At 45.2% G+C, this 15,008-nt stretch overlaps 1 protein-coding gene across 1 annotated transcript; it reads left to right on the top strand.

Annotated features, from left to right (window-relative positions):
* Positions 1 to 1,254: 1,254 nt before the first annotated feature.
* On the top strand, positions 1,255 to 4,492 carry CDK5R2 (cyclin dependent kinase 5 regulatory subunit 2). Its single transcript, XM_051983532.1, has one exon. The coding sequence runs from the start codon at positions 1,617 to 1,619 to the stop codon at positions 2,700 to 2,702; it is 1,086 nt and encodes a 361-aa protein (XP_051839492.1). The 5' UTR covers positions 1,255 to 1,616; the 3' UTR covers positions 2,703 to 4,492.
* The last annotated feature ends 10,516 nt before the right edge of the window (positions 4,493 to 15,008 follow it).

The raw sequence follows: 15,008 nt of genomic DNA, 5'->3' as shown, positions 1-15,008 counted from the left end.
TAGAGGAAGCAGAGTGAAGTGTATTTGTGGGATGAGGAGAGAGGGAAGAAGTAAATCTGGGATTCCTATATAAAAATAGAGTCTTTGACTTTCCCCAGTTGATCAATAGGATCTTAATGACAGAAGTGACATGATCACAGACATGGATGAAAAAGAATGCTGTGAGACAATGATCTTGACAGCTTTGGTCAGAGGTATTTAATGAAAACTACCATAAAGGTATAATAGGGTGGGGGGGAGGGTGGAGAGAGAACGGAAGGAAAGGAATCATGCAACTCATTCCCAAGTGGTGTGCTTTATGAGTGTAGATGCAAGTTTGGGAAGGGGGAGGGTTGACTCTTGCTTTAGGATGAATTTACAGTTTCTTGGTTGTTTGAGAAAAGCTGATTAGAGACTAGAATAGTGACTTCCTGGAGATATGGAGTTCTATACCCAATGCAACAGCTTCGGGGTCAGAAAATTGCGACCCCAGAATGGGGCAGTCAGAAGCTTCATCTCCACCCCTTGCAGAGATCCCCTGTTTCACTAGGCTGCTGGGCCATATTTCAGCTAGCCATAAAGGAAGTACCTAGATAAGGAGTTAGCATCATCCTCCAAAGCACAAACCTCTGACATGGGGAAGAAAAGTGGGGGAACAAAAACTCATGGAAGAATCCATAAGTCTGCATCCGTGGCCACAATGCACACCTATGCACACAATACACATATTTTGCACAACACACGCACGGATACACACTCACACTCACACACACACACACACACACACACACACACACACACACTGAGTCTCACAATTCATATCCCTCCCAACCTCTGCAGCGGCTCTCATGGCGGGAGGGAAGAGGAAGAGAGGGAAGGTTGGAGGAGGTAAGGGAGAGGGATGGTCCTCAGAGACCTGCCTCTCCGCAACTTGGGGGGGCAGGGCATCACTAGGCAAGGAGCGCCAACCCTTTACTCTTCTCCCCTACCCCACGCCCTGGGGCCCCCAGTGCGGGCTCCCCCTCAGCCTCATCGCAAACTCGGCCCCACTGCACCAAAACAAGACAGGCCGAAGACGGACCCCAGAGGAGTGGGAAGAGGGAGACAGCCGCCGGGTGCTTGGAGAATCGTTCCCCTATCCTCCACTACGGCCAGCCCCAACCCCCCGGCCCTGCCTCGGCTTCCTACAAATAGCATCTCTAAACCCCCAGGTTCCCAGCCGCCCCCCCACAGAGCGAAGAGAACAAGGTGGTGGGGGGAAGGATGGGAGGTGGGGAGGGAAGGGCGGGACTTGGAATCCCGAAGAGAGTCCTTATTGGTCCGAGGGGCTGCCAGTCGTGGGGGCAGCCCAGGCTCGGATTGGCTGCGTGGGGCGGGGCGCGGCGCCCAGTGGGAGGGGGCCTGAGGGGTGGGGCTGGCGCAGCAGCTGGCGCAGCTCAGACCCGGAGAGCAGCCGCCACCGCCGCCGCGGTGCCGCTACATTTCCCCCTCCTATCCCCCCCCTCCCTCCCCGAGCCCGGGGTTTCCTCCCTTCATCAGGCCCCGGTCCCCGGGTGCTGCAGCAGCGGCGGTGTCTTTCCTGGCTCCCCCACGGGGAGCGTCGCCCGGGGCCCCGTGAGCTCTTTCTGCCCCACAGGATGGGCACGGTGCTGTCTCTGTCGCCTGCTTCCTCGGCCAAGGGCCGGCGGCCAGGCGGGCTGCCCGACGAAAAGAAGAAGCCGCAGCAGTCCGCGGGGGAGGAGTCGCTGGGAGGCTACGGGCAGCTACCGTCGGGCAAGGGAAGCAAGGGCGAGAGCCGGCTGAAGCGGCCGTCAGTTCTCATCTCGGCGCTCACCTGGAAGCGGTTGGTGGCCGCGTCCGCCAAGAAAAAGAAGGGCAGCAAGAAGGTGACGCCCAAACCCTCCCAGGCGGGCCCAGACTTACTGGTCCAACAGCGCAACCGAGAGAACCTTCTCCGCAAGGGCCGGGAACCCCCAGATGGCGGCGGCGCCGCCAAGCCCCTGCCCGTCCCCGTGCCCACAGTGCCCACCATCGTCGAGCAGTCCTCCGGAGTCAGCATCTCGGCCCCGCCGGGTTCGGGAGGGGGTGGAGGGAAGCCGCCGCCGCCGCCGCCGCCTGCGGCCCCTCAGGCTCCCTCAGTCCCCGGGGGTTCCCCCCGACGGGTCATCGTGCAGGCCTCCACCGGCGAGCTGCTACGCTGCCTGGGCGACTTTGTGTGCCGGCGCTGCTACCGGCTGAAGGAGCTGAGTCCTGGGGAGCTGGTGGGCTGGTTCCGAGGGGTGGACCGGTCCCTTCTGTTGCAGGGGTGGCAAGACCAGGCGTTCATCACCCCGGCCAACCTGGTGTTCGTGTATCTGCTGTGCCGGGAGGCGCTGCGCGGGGACGAGCTGGGCTCGGCCGCCGAGCTGCAGGCCGCCTTCCTCACCTGCCTCTACCTCGCCTATTCCTACATGGGGAACGAGATCTCCTACCCGCTCAAACCTTTCCTAGTGGAGCCTGACAAGGAGCGCTTCTGGCAGCGTTGTCTGCGGCTCATCCAGAGGCTCAGCGCGCAGATGCTGCGGCTCAACGCCGATCCCCATTTCTTCACCCAGGTCTTCCAGGACCTCAAGAACGAGGGCGAGGTCGGCATGGGGGCTGGGGGTCCCACGGGCGGTGGCGCTACCAACGCCAGAGACAGCAACGCCGGAGCCAAGCACTGGACTATGAATCTGGACCGCTAGGAGGCGATGCTGCTGCTGCCTCCGCCAAGGGGCACCTGGGCCGGAGACAGGGGATGACCGGGTCCCCTCCCCCCTACCCCGGACACATCCACGGAGCCCCTGGGACGCCGCCGCCATCACCGCTGTTGCCGCTGTTGCTGCTTCTCCAACCAACTGCCCCCCCCCTCCACCGAGGAGATACCACCACCCATTGGAGTATGGCGGATAGGACACCTGGGTCCTGCTGGTCTTGGATTTGCGGGGGGGAGGGAGAGCTGAGCAGCGGGAGGGTGAGAGGAAGAGTTGGGAAGAGGAAATGGGAGAGGGAGAATGGATTCTCTCTTCTGCCTATGGTCTCTCATCACTTTCTCTGTCCAACTTTCCTCCTTCTGTATATGTGTTTCTAAATCTCCATTTCTCCTCTTACCTATATGCTTTAGTCTCTGTCCCTCTCTTTCTCTATTTGAGGGTGTCTCTGTCCATTTTTCCCTGTCTGTACCTCTTCTCTGTTTCTTTTCTCTCTTCCTATTTGTATCTGTTTGTGTCTGTCCATTTCTCCTGCAAATGAGTCTCTATCCTTTCTTCTTATCTCTGTGTATCTCTGTCCATCCCCGCTTCTGTCTATACGAGGGTCTACACCCCGTCTATGTCTCTTTTCTCTCCTCCTATTTGTACCTATTTGTGCTTGTCCATCTCTTCTTCTGCTTGTATGTATCTTTGCCCTTTTCTCCTGTGTGTGTCTCTATTCATCCCTTCTCCTGCCCCTTTCTGTTCATTTCTCCTGTCTAGAAAGATGCTTGTGTCTTTTCATCTCTCTTATCTAGAAGTATGTCTCTAACCATCTGTCTTATCTGGAAGTATATGTGTTCAACTCTCTTGTTTATATCCATTTTTATTTCCCTCCTCCTCTTGTCTGCATGTGTGTGTGTATATCTCTGTCCAACTTTCCTCTTATCTGTTTCCTGTGTGTGTATGTGTGTGTGTGAGAGAGAGATAGAGAGACAGACAGAGAGAGAGAGAGAGAGACAGAGAGAGACAGAGACAGAGAGAGAGAGATCTGCGTCTTGTATGCCCCTTAGTCCATTTCTTCCTCTTTTCTGGATATATGACTGCCCCTCTCTGTGATTATCTCTTCCCCTTTTCTCCATGTGTTTTTCTCTGTTCATCTTTTCTCATGTCTACAAGAGTCTCTGATTCTTTATTCTTTTTCTCCTACCCACCCCGTTTCCTCCTCCTTCTCTCTGGAAGAAAATTGGATTGATTGTGGTTTGGGGTTGTCTCTCCTGCAGCAGAAAGTTGCGGTCTTGGGAGCTAAACCACCAGGATGCCCCTTGTTCTCTCCCCACCTTTTCTGTCGCGGTGCATGCCGGGAGAGGGGGGGAGGTGCTGCGGGATGAGGGAGTTGGGTGGGGGGGGAGATTCCACCCCGAGTCCTGGGTAGGGTGGATTGGGAGAGGCCCCGGCGCAGCTCAGCAGAAATGGAGGAAGGGAGAGAAAGAAAACTCTTCTCACTTTAGAAGAGGCCTTCCCCCTTTCTCAACTCCCCTTTCGACCCTTTTCCCCTCTTTTTATTTATTTGGATGTTTTCAGGAAGTGATCCCTGGGGGAGGGAAGGGGAGGGAGAGGGCTGGCCGGTCGGGAGCTGTCCGAGGTGCTGAGCCGGGGCCTAGTTTCCTGGGGGAGGGGGCCTGAGGCCGGATTGGGCCTGGAGGCCGTGTCTAACGTGCCAATGTTGCGAACCGAAGGCGCGGGCTGAACTATCTGTCTGTCCCTGAGGGAGCTATAAAGCGCTGGAAGCGCCTGCAGAAGTCTTTGCGACTGCCTTTCTTTGGGGACTGGGTGGGAGGGAAGATAAAGTGAGATTTAATCGCCGATTGGGAAGCAGAAAAATCTACAAATCAATGCCCTTTTAATTCCTCTAGTTTGCTCCCTTTTTCACAAAAAAAGGAAGCTAAAGCTGGTTAAAGACTTGGATCTGGTGGGGAAGCTGAAACTCCTTGAAGTGGAGTGGTGAAGATAGGAGGAAACTAAAAATCTCCTCCTAATTCACTTAGACTCCTTGGTAAGGGAGGTTAGAAAACAGACCATTATCATTTTAGACTAGGAAAAAATAAAACTCAGTTTGACCAATCTCTGTCTCCCTTTTTCCCTTCCCCAGTCCTCATTGGCCTTTACAACTGGTCGAGAGGACAGTAGAATTATTCCATCATTGGGGGCCTGCTTTAGCTCTAGTCAAATATTGTTTTATCAAGGCCCTGCCAGCTTTGAGGTTCACCACACCCCTTAAAGCTATTTCTTTTTCTCACTCCAACCCAGAATAGCCCTAGAGACTGAAACATAACCTCTTCTCTCATCAGCTCTAGAGAAGAGTTGACATATATATAGAGAAAAGCTAGCTCTGCACAGGCAGATTTTTTAGGTGGAGAGAAAGAGTCCAATAGCCACTTTCTACTCAGTTGCCCAGATTGTGCCTCTATTATCCATTTCCCTTGACCTTGGAAAACTGGTTCGAGAGGAGTCTCTGACCTCAGTCAATGCTAAGTCACTTTCTTTGTCTAACAACCTTCCCGAGCCCCACCCTTTCCAGTCCAGGGCTGGCTTGTCTACACTAAGAGATGGGATCTCCAAATCTGAGTTGCTGGCACCGCTGTCCATGGTACCAGATGTCAGCGAGGCCTGGAGAGCCGTGTGTGTGTGTGTGTGTGTGTGTGTGTGTGTGTGTGCGTGTGCGAGCACATTAGTGATTGTAGCAACGGGAATATGACTTGGTGTCCCCATGAAGTTGGGGCTCTAGGTGGAATCAAGGCCAAACGAGAAAACTCTGGGACCTCCTTCTATCTCCCCATTCCTCAGCTCTCCATTCCAGGAGAAAAAGGATCTTCCCTTTCCCGACCCGCAAGCCTTTCCCATCTACACCAATCCCATACCCCCCACAGCACCACTTCCCCGGAGCCGGAAATCCCTAGCACAGATTTGTGAATCAAGTTCCTAGGGGAGTTATCTTGGGGGAGGGGGGAGAGGGAGGAGAGACTAGAGCAACCGTCCATTGGCTAGATTTTGGCGCAGTCAGCAGCGCGCCGTCATCTTCCTTACCAAGCCTGGAGTTAGGGAGGAGGGGGTCGGAAGGAGTAGAACACTCAGGTCACCCTGCGGCTGTCACCATAGTAACCAGACGGAGCTGGGCGTGGTTTTCCCTCCCCTGTCCCTCTAGGTGGCTAGCCTGCTGGAGCCACGTTCCGGGTTGCCATAGTAAGGACTGGAGTGGGGGGTAGTGGGGAGGAGTTTTGGGGAGGCGGAGGGAGGATCTTCGTCTGGTCCGCGGGGAAGAAAGCCAAGTGTCTGATTGAAGAAGAGAGGACCTGAACAGAAAGAACCTTAATTTTGAGGAGAGATAACCTGAGTTCCAGCCCCATAGCTGCACCTGCCTGCTCTCGGTCCACCCGCCCCCAACATACACCGAAGAATATATTCCCTGAAATATCCCTTTCGGGCTACAGTCAACCAGAGACCCAAATAGAACTACAATCATTGAGACTTCTATAACTAAATAATCTAGACATCCATGTTTCACTCCCAACGCCCTTCAACTGTCTTGGGACCCTTCAATGACATTGGGTGCCTAGGATACACTGGGATGACCAAGTGTAAGGTCAAATCTCTTTGCCGTATTATAAAGGTTATCTGGGAGAAAAGCAGCTGTCCCCGGTGCCCTCCCTAATCAGATTAGCAAGGGGGAGGCAGATGCTAGGGATCAGCATGAAGATGGAGAAGGTATCTTGTAGGCTAGTTAGTCTCCTAGGGGCCCACGGAACAGAACAAATCTGGACTCCTGGAGAAAGAGAGGGAAAAATGAATAATTCTGTACTGAGGCAAAGGCAAAGAAACCCAGACTGATGCTTAGGACCCTGGGTCGGTTGGTACTGGAGACTCTTTCCCACTTCTCTACCAGAACTCAGCTCAGAAATAGAGTAAGGAAAGGGGAGCATGATGGGGGATGGGGAGGAAATAGAGCATTAATAGAATCAGAAGAATGTATGAGATGGGGCTGCAATCTATGTCAGACATACTGAGCCCATGATTCAGCATTCCTCGAAACAAAGGTATACAGCTTCTCTTCCATGATAGGGAAAAGAGAGAAAGAGAGGGAGGGAAGGAGAGAGAAACAGACACAGAGACAGACAGAGATAAAGACAGAGAGACAGAGGTAGAAAGTTCGTGGAAACTAGTAGAAAGATGTCACCTTATGTAAAAATGTGAACAGCAGGATTGCATATATCTTAGCCGTTTCCACTGACAGTGTTATTTCAATGGGAGGGGGGAGGAAGAATATGTTTCCTAGGTGGAGGACATCCTGTCCTAAGGGCTCTATTTTGATATCCTCATCACCCACCTGGAACAGGTGTTGTAGAAGAGCATCCTAATGCTAGAAATGAGCTGTTGGAAGTGATAGGGAGGGGGAAGCAGGCATAAAACTGCTGACATGTCTCTGAAGTTGCCATGGTAACCACTTTGCCAAGGTGCCTGGCAACCAGAGCATCTGGCAGCATCCATGAAGTTGTCCTATGAGCTCTTATCCTGTGGGCACCTGCTGTAGGCTATCCATATGGACAATTCAGGAAGATTTCCATAATAAAAACCATGCAGAAAGTCCCTTCAACCAACTCCCAGGTCACCAAGGATAGCTACTAGAACAGGCTTAAACTCCCCCATTGTCCTTCATATGTTACTCTATAACAGGGCTTCTAAAACTTTTTCTACTTGAGAGCTCTTTTCACCCAAGAAATTTTTCTGCAACTTCAGGTGTATAAGATACACTTGAATATGCAAAATATATAAACAAATCTATAATAGAATATAAAAATATATATAAATAAATAAAATATGCAAAGTAGGTATATCAATCATTTACTGATAATAAATCATAATTTTGCAATCCCCACATTCAATTCTGCAGCCATATATGGGGTCATGACCCTAAGTTTAAGAAGCTTTGCTCTACAGCACATGTAATATGTGCTTTCTGCCGACTTCACACCTCAATACCTATCCAGTGTTCATCTCCTGTAAAAATGGGTCAGAACGCCACACACACACAGACACACACACACACACACAAACACACACACACACACACACACACACACACACACTTCTCTATGATGTTTTTCCCAAAGAATGAAACCTGGGGACTATACAGCCTTTGCTCTTTACTCCTTTCCTATGCATCTCACCCATGAGTCTTTAGTACAACATAAGCCCAATCAGTAGACTCCAAGAAATCTTGAGGTACAAATTATTTGTAGATTTGCTACAGGTACACAATATTATTTCTAAAATAATTATGTTCTGCCTTAACACAATAATCAGCATCCCTGTGACCTTTCTTTTCATTGTCCACTAAAGGATAATTATGTTTAAATCTTGAAAAACTGCAGTATTCTGTGTCTTAATGAAATGCAGTAACACTTGCAGAACATTGGCATTCAAAAGACAAGTTTTTGGTTTTTTGAGCCTTTAAAGAAAACGTTCAGTATTCCAAAAGTTAATGTGATCTGCTTTCTTCTGCTTTAATTCTAGTACCAACATTTGTGCATTTGGGTTGGAAATGAAAAAAAAATAAAGTATATATTTTTTTATTTTAAAAAAAATACAATGATCAGGTTCTCAAAGTATGTTTCTCCCACCTCTCAAGTTGGCTAACTCGACATCTCAGGCCTCTTTTGTTAGGCTCCAGGAATTCCTTCTCATTTGAGAGACTAACCTAGAAATCCTATTTTTCCTTGAATTGATTGCAAAAAATGTGGTATGTGGGCTTTATTCATGATCCCTCTGTATATTTCTCTTTGATCACATCTCATATACCACATTCTCATGTACCATGTCTCTCTTCTGACTTAAAAAATACAGAGTAAAGTTGGGCCTCAGAGCCAGCAGTTTAGGGGATTTTTATGCCTTGCTGGTCTATGACTGAAATTGTCCTAGAAGAGAGGCATGATGTGTACAGTAACAAGAAGGTCAGTACAGATAGATTTTTGTCAATATTTCCTAGTTGTGTAATTATGAGTAACTCATTAAATCCCACTGAGCCCATTTCTTTATTTCTAAAATAAAAATAACATTATTACCATTATCCACATTACATGGTTGTTGGGAAAGAAGTGATTTGTAAATTTTAAAGAGTCACAGCGATGTCATTTATAAGGAAAGCTATAGAAATAGCTTATGTTAACCCTTCCCCCCTTTCCCCAAGGTCCATTCACCATATCTTTGTTCTTCATCTTCCAGGTCCATACATGGACTCTTTCTGGAAGGAGGGGTGGGAAATCTGCATAGTTGCACATTTTCCTACAGACTCACAAAATAATAACCCTGCCATTTACCAAGCCAGATTGGGCTGGACAGCTCATTGTCCCAGTGGATAGAGCATTAGACTTCGAGTTATAATAGTCTGAGTTTGAAATCCTGTCTCAGATACTGACTAGCTATGTGATCTTGGGCAAGGTACAACTTCTCTCAGCCTCAGTTTTTTCATATGCAAAATCAAGGAGTTGTATTAGAGTGGCCTCTGAAGTTTCTTCCAACTTTAAATCTATGATTTTATGATCCTAGTATAATCTTATCTGTTTCTTTCCTTGGAGGATCCCCCACTGCAAGCTAGTCATAATAGCCTCAGGATCTTTGAGGGAGGAAAGGAGACTGAATTTCACTCCCGAATACCACTCCCTTCCCAAGCTTTCTATGATTAATTGCTCTGAGTTTATCTTGAGAGGGTTAGTAAGAGGTATTGTCATCAGAACAGAATTTAGGATGTAAAACAGAGGCAGGATCTCTTTCTGAGAGAACTCTCTAGCATGGAGCTCTCATTTAAAAAAGGCTTCTCTTAACCTCCTATATCTGAGAAGGATTTCTAGGAAACCAAGAGCCTGGCTACCCATGATGGAAAAAGCTCACCAATTTTGGCTTAGATGGCTCTGCAGGATTTAGAAGCAGAGCTCAGAATGAGACTAAAGACTCTTCTGCCCATCTCTACTTGTCTTTAGCATACTAAAGACTCCTGGGAACCTAGACCTCCCCTGAGCTATCCTGTGTCCTGGGTGATATTTGTTTACTCTTCAGCTGCTAGGACATTTCTCCTTTCAGGCCTTCAGTCCCAGCAGAGCCCAAGAATCTTTCCCTATCAGACTAGATATGAAAGTTACCTCGGATGCCAGGATGTAAATTTTGATTCTGGCTCTGCCCAACTGAAAGGATATTCTGGGATCCATACCTTGCTCAGGTTTCTACTCTAAGGCTAGAGTGCAATACCTAGTCAGTCACCAGGACTGATCCTAAAATGCTCCAGGACTAGTAAAATGGAGCACTTCCCCTAGTACAATCCAGGATCAGGATAGGTCATTAGGCCCTCGTTCCTGAGAACCTGCAGCTCAGGCTTGCAAGAATATGAGATTGAATCTGTGACTATGTGTGTATGCATGTACCTTTTTGCCCATGCATGTGTGTGTGTATGTGTGTCTACCTCAACATATCTATCCATGGAGATATAGGTATAGCAATAGAACACAGTACCAACTTGGAGTCAAAATCCCTGGGATCTGGTCTTGATTTGAACACTTACAAGCTCCATCAGCCCAGACAATTCTGTGCTCTTATAAAAAAAAAGCATCTGTAAAACTGAGATGTAATATTTGTATCATCTTCTTCACAGGGTTATTACTGGTATTAATGCAAAAATATATCTTGGGGGTATCTCTATAACTAGTATTTATGTAGCATTTTTGAGATTTACAAAGTTTAAATAATTTATTTGTCCGGTTTCACACAGATGGCAAGTATCTGAGATAGGATTCAAATTCAGATCTTCCTGTCTCTGAGTTCAGCAATCCATCTACTATACTATTTAATCGTCCCTCTCCATTGGGAGGAATGTAACTGGGGAAGAGGTGAAACCTTAATATTTCCAACTACAACAACTAAATGCAGTGGAAATTCTACTGGACTTGAAGGAAAAGAATCTGGGTTTAAAATCTGGCTCTGCTACTCACTGGTTATATGATCTTGGACACGAAATTTCAGTTCCCTAAGTCCCAATTTCCCCAACTGTAAAATGAGGGTGTTGGACAAGGTCACTTGTAGTTTGAAATCTGTTTCTCTTCATTTTTTAGTTCTGTGAGTCTCCTGTTAATTCTTCTGTTAGTTCTAGATAATTTCATTGATCTTCAGACATGTTCTTCCATATATAGACTTTGTATGTGTAGGAGCATTAATCTTTCTCTTGTCCATGGCCAAGAATGCCCTTACCATTGCTCTTTCTTAGGGTCTTACAGTGTTGACTCCTCCATCACTTGTATAGAAATCCACCTAATCCTTAATGCCAGTTTCAGACTCTATAAGCTCCATATCTCTCAGGGGTAGATTATCATTTCAGTTTACTCCTCTTCCTCATATTCTGAAAGGAGATTGAATTCCCCAAAACTTGTGGGACATTTAATGAAGATGATTGTTATTCATAAATGAATAATCCAGTGTGACTAGATGGTCTTTTCCAGCTCTGATATTCAGTGCATCCCCAAACTTTCATGATCTCCCCCTTTTCCCCACTCTCCCATTGCCTTTCCTGTTCAATCCCCTCCCCCAGCTCGCTCCACATTGTAGGACTGAGATGTACAAAGCTGCTCACAGCTTCCCTGACAACCTCCTGTTACGTTGCTAAGCGACTTGGTCTCCTCTCACTTCCCAGAAAAAAGAACCAGATGCTTGGGGCCCGGTTGCCCTATGCCTCTTGGCTCCTTCCTCTTCCTGGGAAACTCACACCAGTGGATTTTTCATTAATATATTGAAAGAAGTAGCACTGGGGCAAAGTGATGGAAGAGGCATTGATAGCTCAGGAGATGCATCCTAATGAAGAAAGGAGTGACATCATAGATAGTATGTATTTTCTCTTGGACAAGACCATGCTTGCAATATACACAAGTTGGTCACAAGTTTTTAAAAATAGGGTAAAAGGTTTGTTTTGAGTCTCCTGTTAAATATTTTCTTAAATTCTTTATTTGCTCTAGAAGTTGAGATTAAATCCTACAGTGAGGATTGGGTTCAGGATACAACAATACAAGTGGCTTGTAGGTTTTTCTTTGTTCTAATGTAAACCTGTTTCCAAGTCTGGGTGTCCCAGAGCATCCTCTATATTTTTTCTTCTTCTATGGAATAGGAATTGGGATGGGGGTAGATGTGGATAAGAAGATTCAAAAATAGTGGCAAGAGCACTTGACCTCAAAGAAAATAGTGGATTTCTCCTCAAATATCTTCAAATAGAGGTTGAATGACCATCTGTCAGGTGTAACAATTGATCACTGAGGTCTTTCCCAATTTTATCCCTCCAAACAGCTCATCTATAGTTCAACCTACAGGAGATAGTGATCACTTAGGAGCAGCAAATTTAGTTACATCTATGCATCTAATAACTTTGTTATTAAGATCAAAATTTGCCATTTTCAAATAAGTTAACCCATTTTGGTTTTGGATGTCCACATTTATTCAACATTGGGATTCTATATTTAATTCACAACCTGATATATTTTGGGCTCTGATGTATACACAAGCATAGGTTGAAGTATAGGTAGGGGATTAGGGAAAAGGCTGGCTACTTTATACATAAATCAATAATTTATGATTATTACTTCTTTGTTCTTATGTGAAAAGCAAAAATATTATATGATATTGATCTGGATTTTAATTTCTGCTCTGACATTTTTAGCTGTAAAACAGCAGGCAAATATCATATAAGTGTATGAGACTATCTCTGTGACTAACATTATGAGATTTAGAGCTGGAAGGCTGAGCTAATCTATCTCCCTCTCCCATTGCAACACAGAATAAAAAATTCAAACCACAGCTGTTATTTTCTACTTATGTGATCTAAACACTCTATGTTTCAATGTCCCGCTTTGTAAAATGTAGAGGGTTGTTCTAATTGACTTCTAAGGTTCCTTTCTAATTTAATATCTATGATCTTCAACTTCCTCATTTTACAAAGAAAAAACTGAGACCTTGGATTACATAGATAGCAAGTAGCAGAATTGGAATTTAAAGTTACATCTGTGGTACCAAATCCAGGGAGTTTAGCAATTCTGTTATGGAGTATTACGCAGGAGGTAGGAGGAATTGGTGTCGAAAGGGAGTGTGATCCTGGCAAAAAAGGTAAGACATGGAAATTACAGTTTGAGATGGCTCATAAATACTTTTGGATGTCTAAACAGTCCCTGAATTATAGATAATGTCATTAGTACACTAGATGCAGTACACTTGACAGTGCTGCAGGCTCAAGTAAAATATTTTCTGAATCTACTCTCTCTGAACTTCAGTTTCTTTATCAATAAAATGGCAAAAATTTGAAGGGAAAAAAATGGAAAAACCAAAGACTGCAAAATACTACGAAATAGAAACATTGTCTTTAATCTAAGAGGAAAGTCAAGGTCAGAGAAAACAATTTCTTTTTCAAGAAAGAAGATTAAATAACATAAAATATGCTTAAGTATTTAGAATCAGGAAGGTCTGCATTTGAATCATGATTCAGACAGGTGTTGACAATTGTGCTTCACAGAATTGTGAACATCAAATGAAAGAATAAAAATAAAGCAACCTGCAAATCTTAAAGCACCAAATTGTCAGTTATTATTGTTGTTATTAATATTATTATTATTTTTCATCCTTTGATCTCAAAGAGGACCAATGATATCATGAAAGTGATATCTTGAATTTCAAGTGAATTGGGTTTAAGTGGGTTTAAAAGCATAATCAAGGAACCACAATGGATTTTTTCAAGGCCTGTTTTTTCAAAGCTATATTTCAAATAATCATAAATGAAAACTACAGGATCCAAAGAATTCACTATCCAAGATTTTTGAAAAAAAAGGATAAGATAAATAAGGGGGGAAAACCTAGTCCCCAAATCCCAAAATACTTTGTGAAGTATAAGTGATAAAAAACATATTCTTTTGGTTCATTGTTAGTCGTCTTGACTTATGCCTTTCCATTAGATTCTGACGACTCTGGAAAGAGAGATACTACTAACTCTGTTCAACTCTATCTCATGGAAGTTCAATTCACTAACAAGTCAAGACATCAGTCTTGTGATATCATTGGTCTTCTTCAAGAATGAAAGACAAACAACACAATCTGTGAGTACTAGTAGTGCCCCTTGGACACCCAACTGGTCAGCTCAGGTTGGGAAATCCTGATGTGGTTGTAGGTACCAAATAATGTAATTTAGAAGAGTAATTTCCACCCAAATGATATATTTGAGGTTCAGCACTAAATATTGAAATTGATATAGGCATTAAATGTTGGAGTTCAGTCATATGAAGAATTCACAATGCCATTCTTCTTGGAAAAATGTAAATTTATTTAAAATAGACAAAATGAAAAGATACAATACATATCAGGAGTTGTAAATATGAAAAGAGTTGGAAGAGCATATAGTTGGCCAGGAAAGGTGTTTTTAACAATTAACAATGGAAAAGACAAATTCCCTAGTGGAATTCATAATTAACCAAGAGAAAGGGAACACTCCATGAGGTTGGAGTTGCCCTTAGCTGACAGGCCAAATCTTAAAAGAGATTTAGCACCTTAAAAGGGTTAATTAGCTACAAGAAGGAGAAAGAAAGCATGGTGGGAGGAGGGGATGAGAGGAGAAACACCATGTGGCATAAGGGTGGGGGGAAGGGAAGAATACCACAAGATAGAATGTCATGGTGCGCTATAACCCCAAAGGGGATTCAGCAAAGGTGACATGGTCATGGATAGATTTAAAGGGGAGATTTAACCTCAGAGATCTGATATAACTCAGATTTCTGACTGGACAACCTCCCCAGAGGGTAGGACTATAAGGTTAAATTGATTCCCCATCAGTGTCCTTCCCTACTCACCTCAGGGAGTAATTCCATCAATACTTTAGTCTTTATCAACCTCACCCAGTGACTCAGGACCTCATCATCTACTATTGTGCCTTGGTAACCAATTTTATACCTCTGTATTATCACCAAACTTTGGTTTAAATTCATCTCTGTAATACTCCCATCCAACAGGTCACTGTATTTCACTCCCAGCTTCTGGACATTACTTAACAAATATTTCTGGATTTGTTCTCTAAAATTTCAGTAGTAAAATTTAGGGATCTTAACCCATTTTTCAGAAGATTTCTTTAACAAATTAAAAGTGTGGAAATGACGAGGTTTGGAGTAGCTACATGGGGTTGACAGAGAAAAACTGAAGTATTAATGGAATTACTTTTTTTTTTCTTGAGGAAATTGGGGTTAAGTAACTTGCCCTGGG

This window comes from Antechinus flavipes, chromosome 3 (genome assembly GCF_016432865.1).
Source record: "Antechinus flavipes isolate AdamAnt ecotype Samford, QLD, Australia chromosome 3, AdamAnt_v2, whole genome shotgun sequence".
Taxonomy (NCBI): Eukaryota; Metazoa; Chordata; class Mammalia; order Dasyuromorphia; family Dasyuridae; genus Antechinus; species Antechinus flavipes.
Note: the sequence above shows the minus strand (reverse complement) of the source record. Positions and strands in the feature narration are given on the sequence as shown.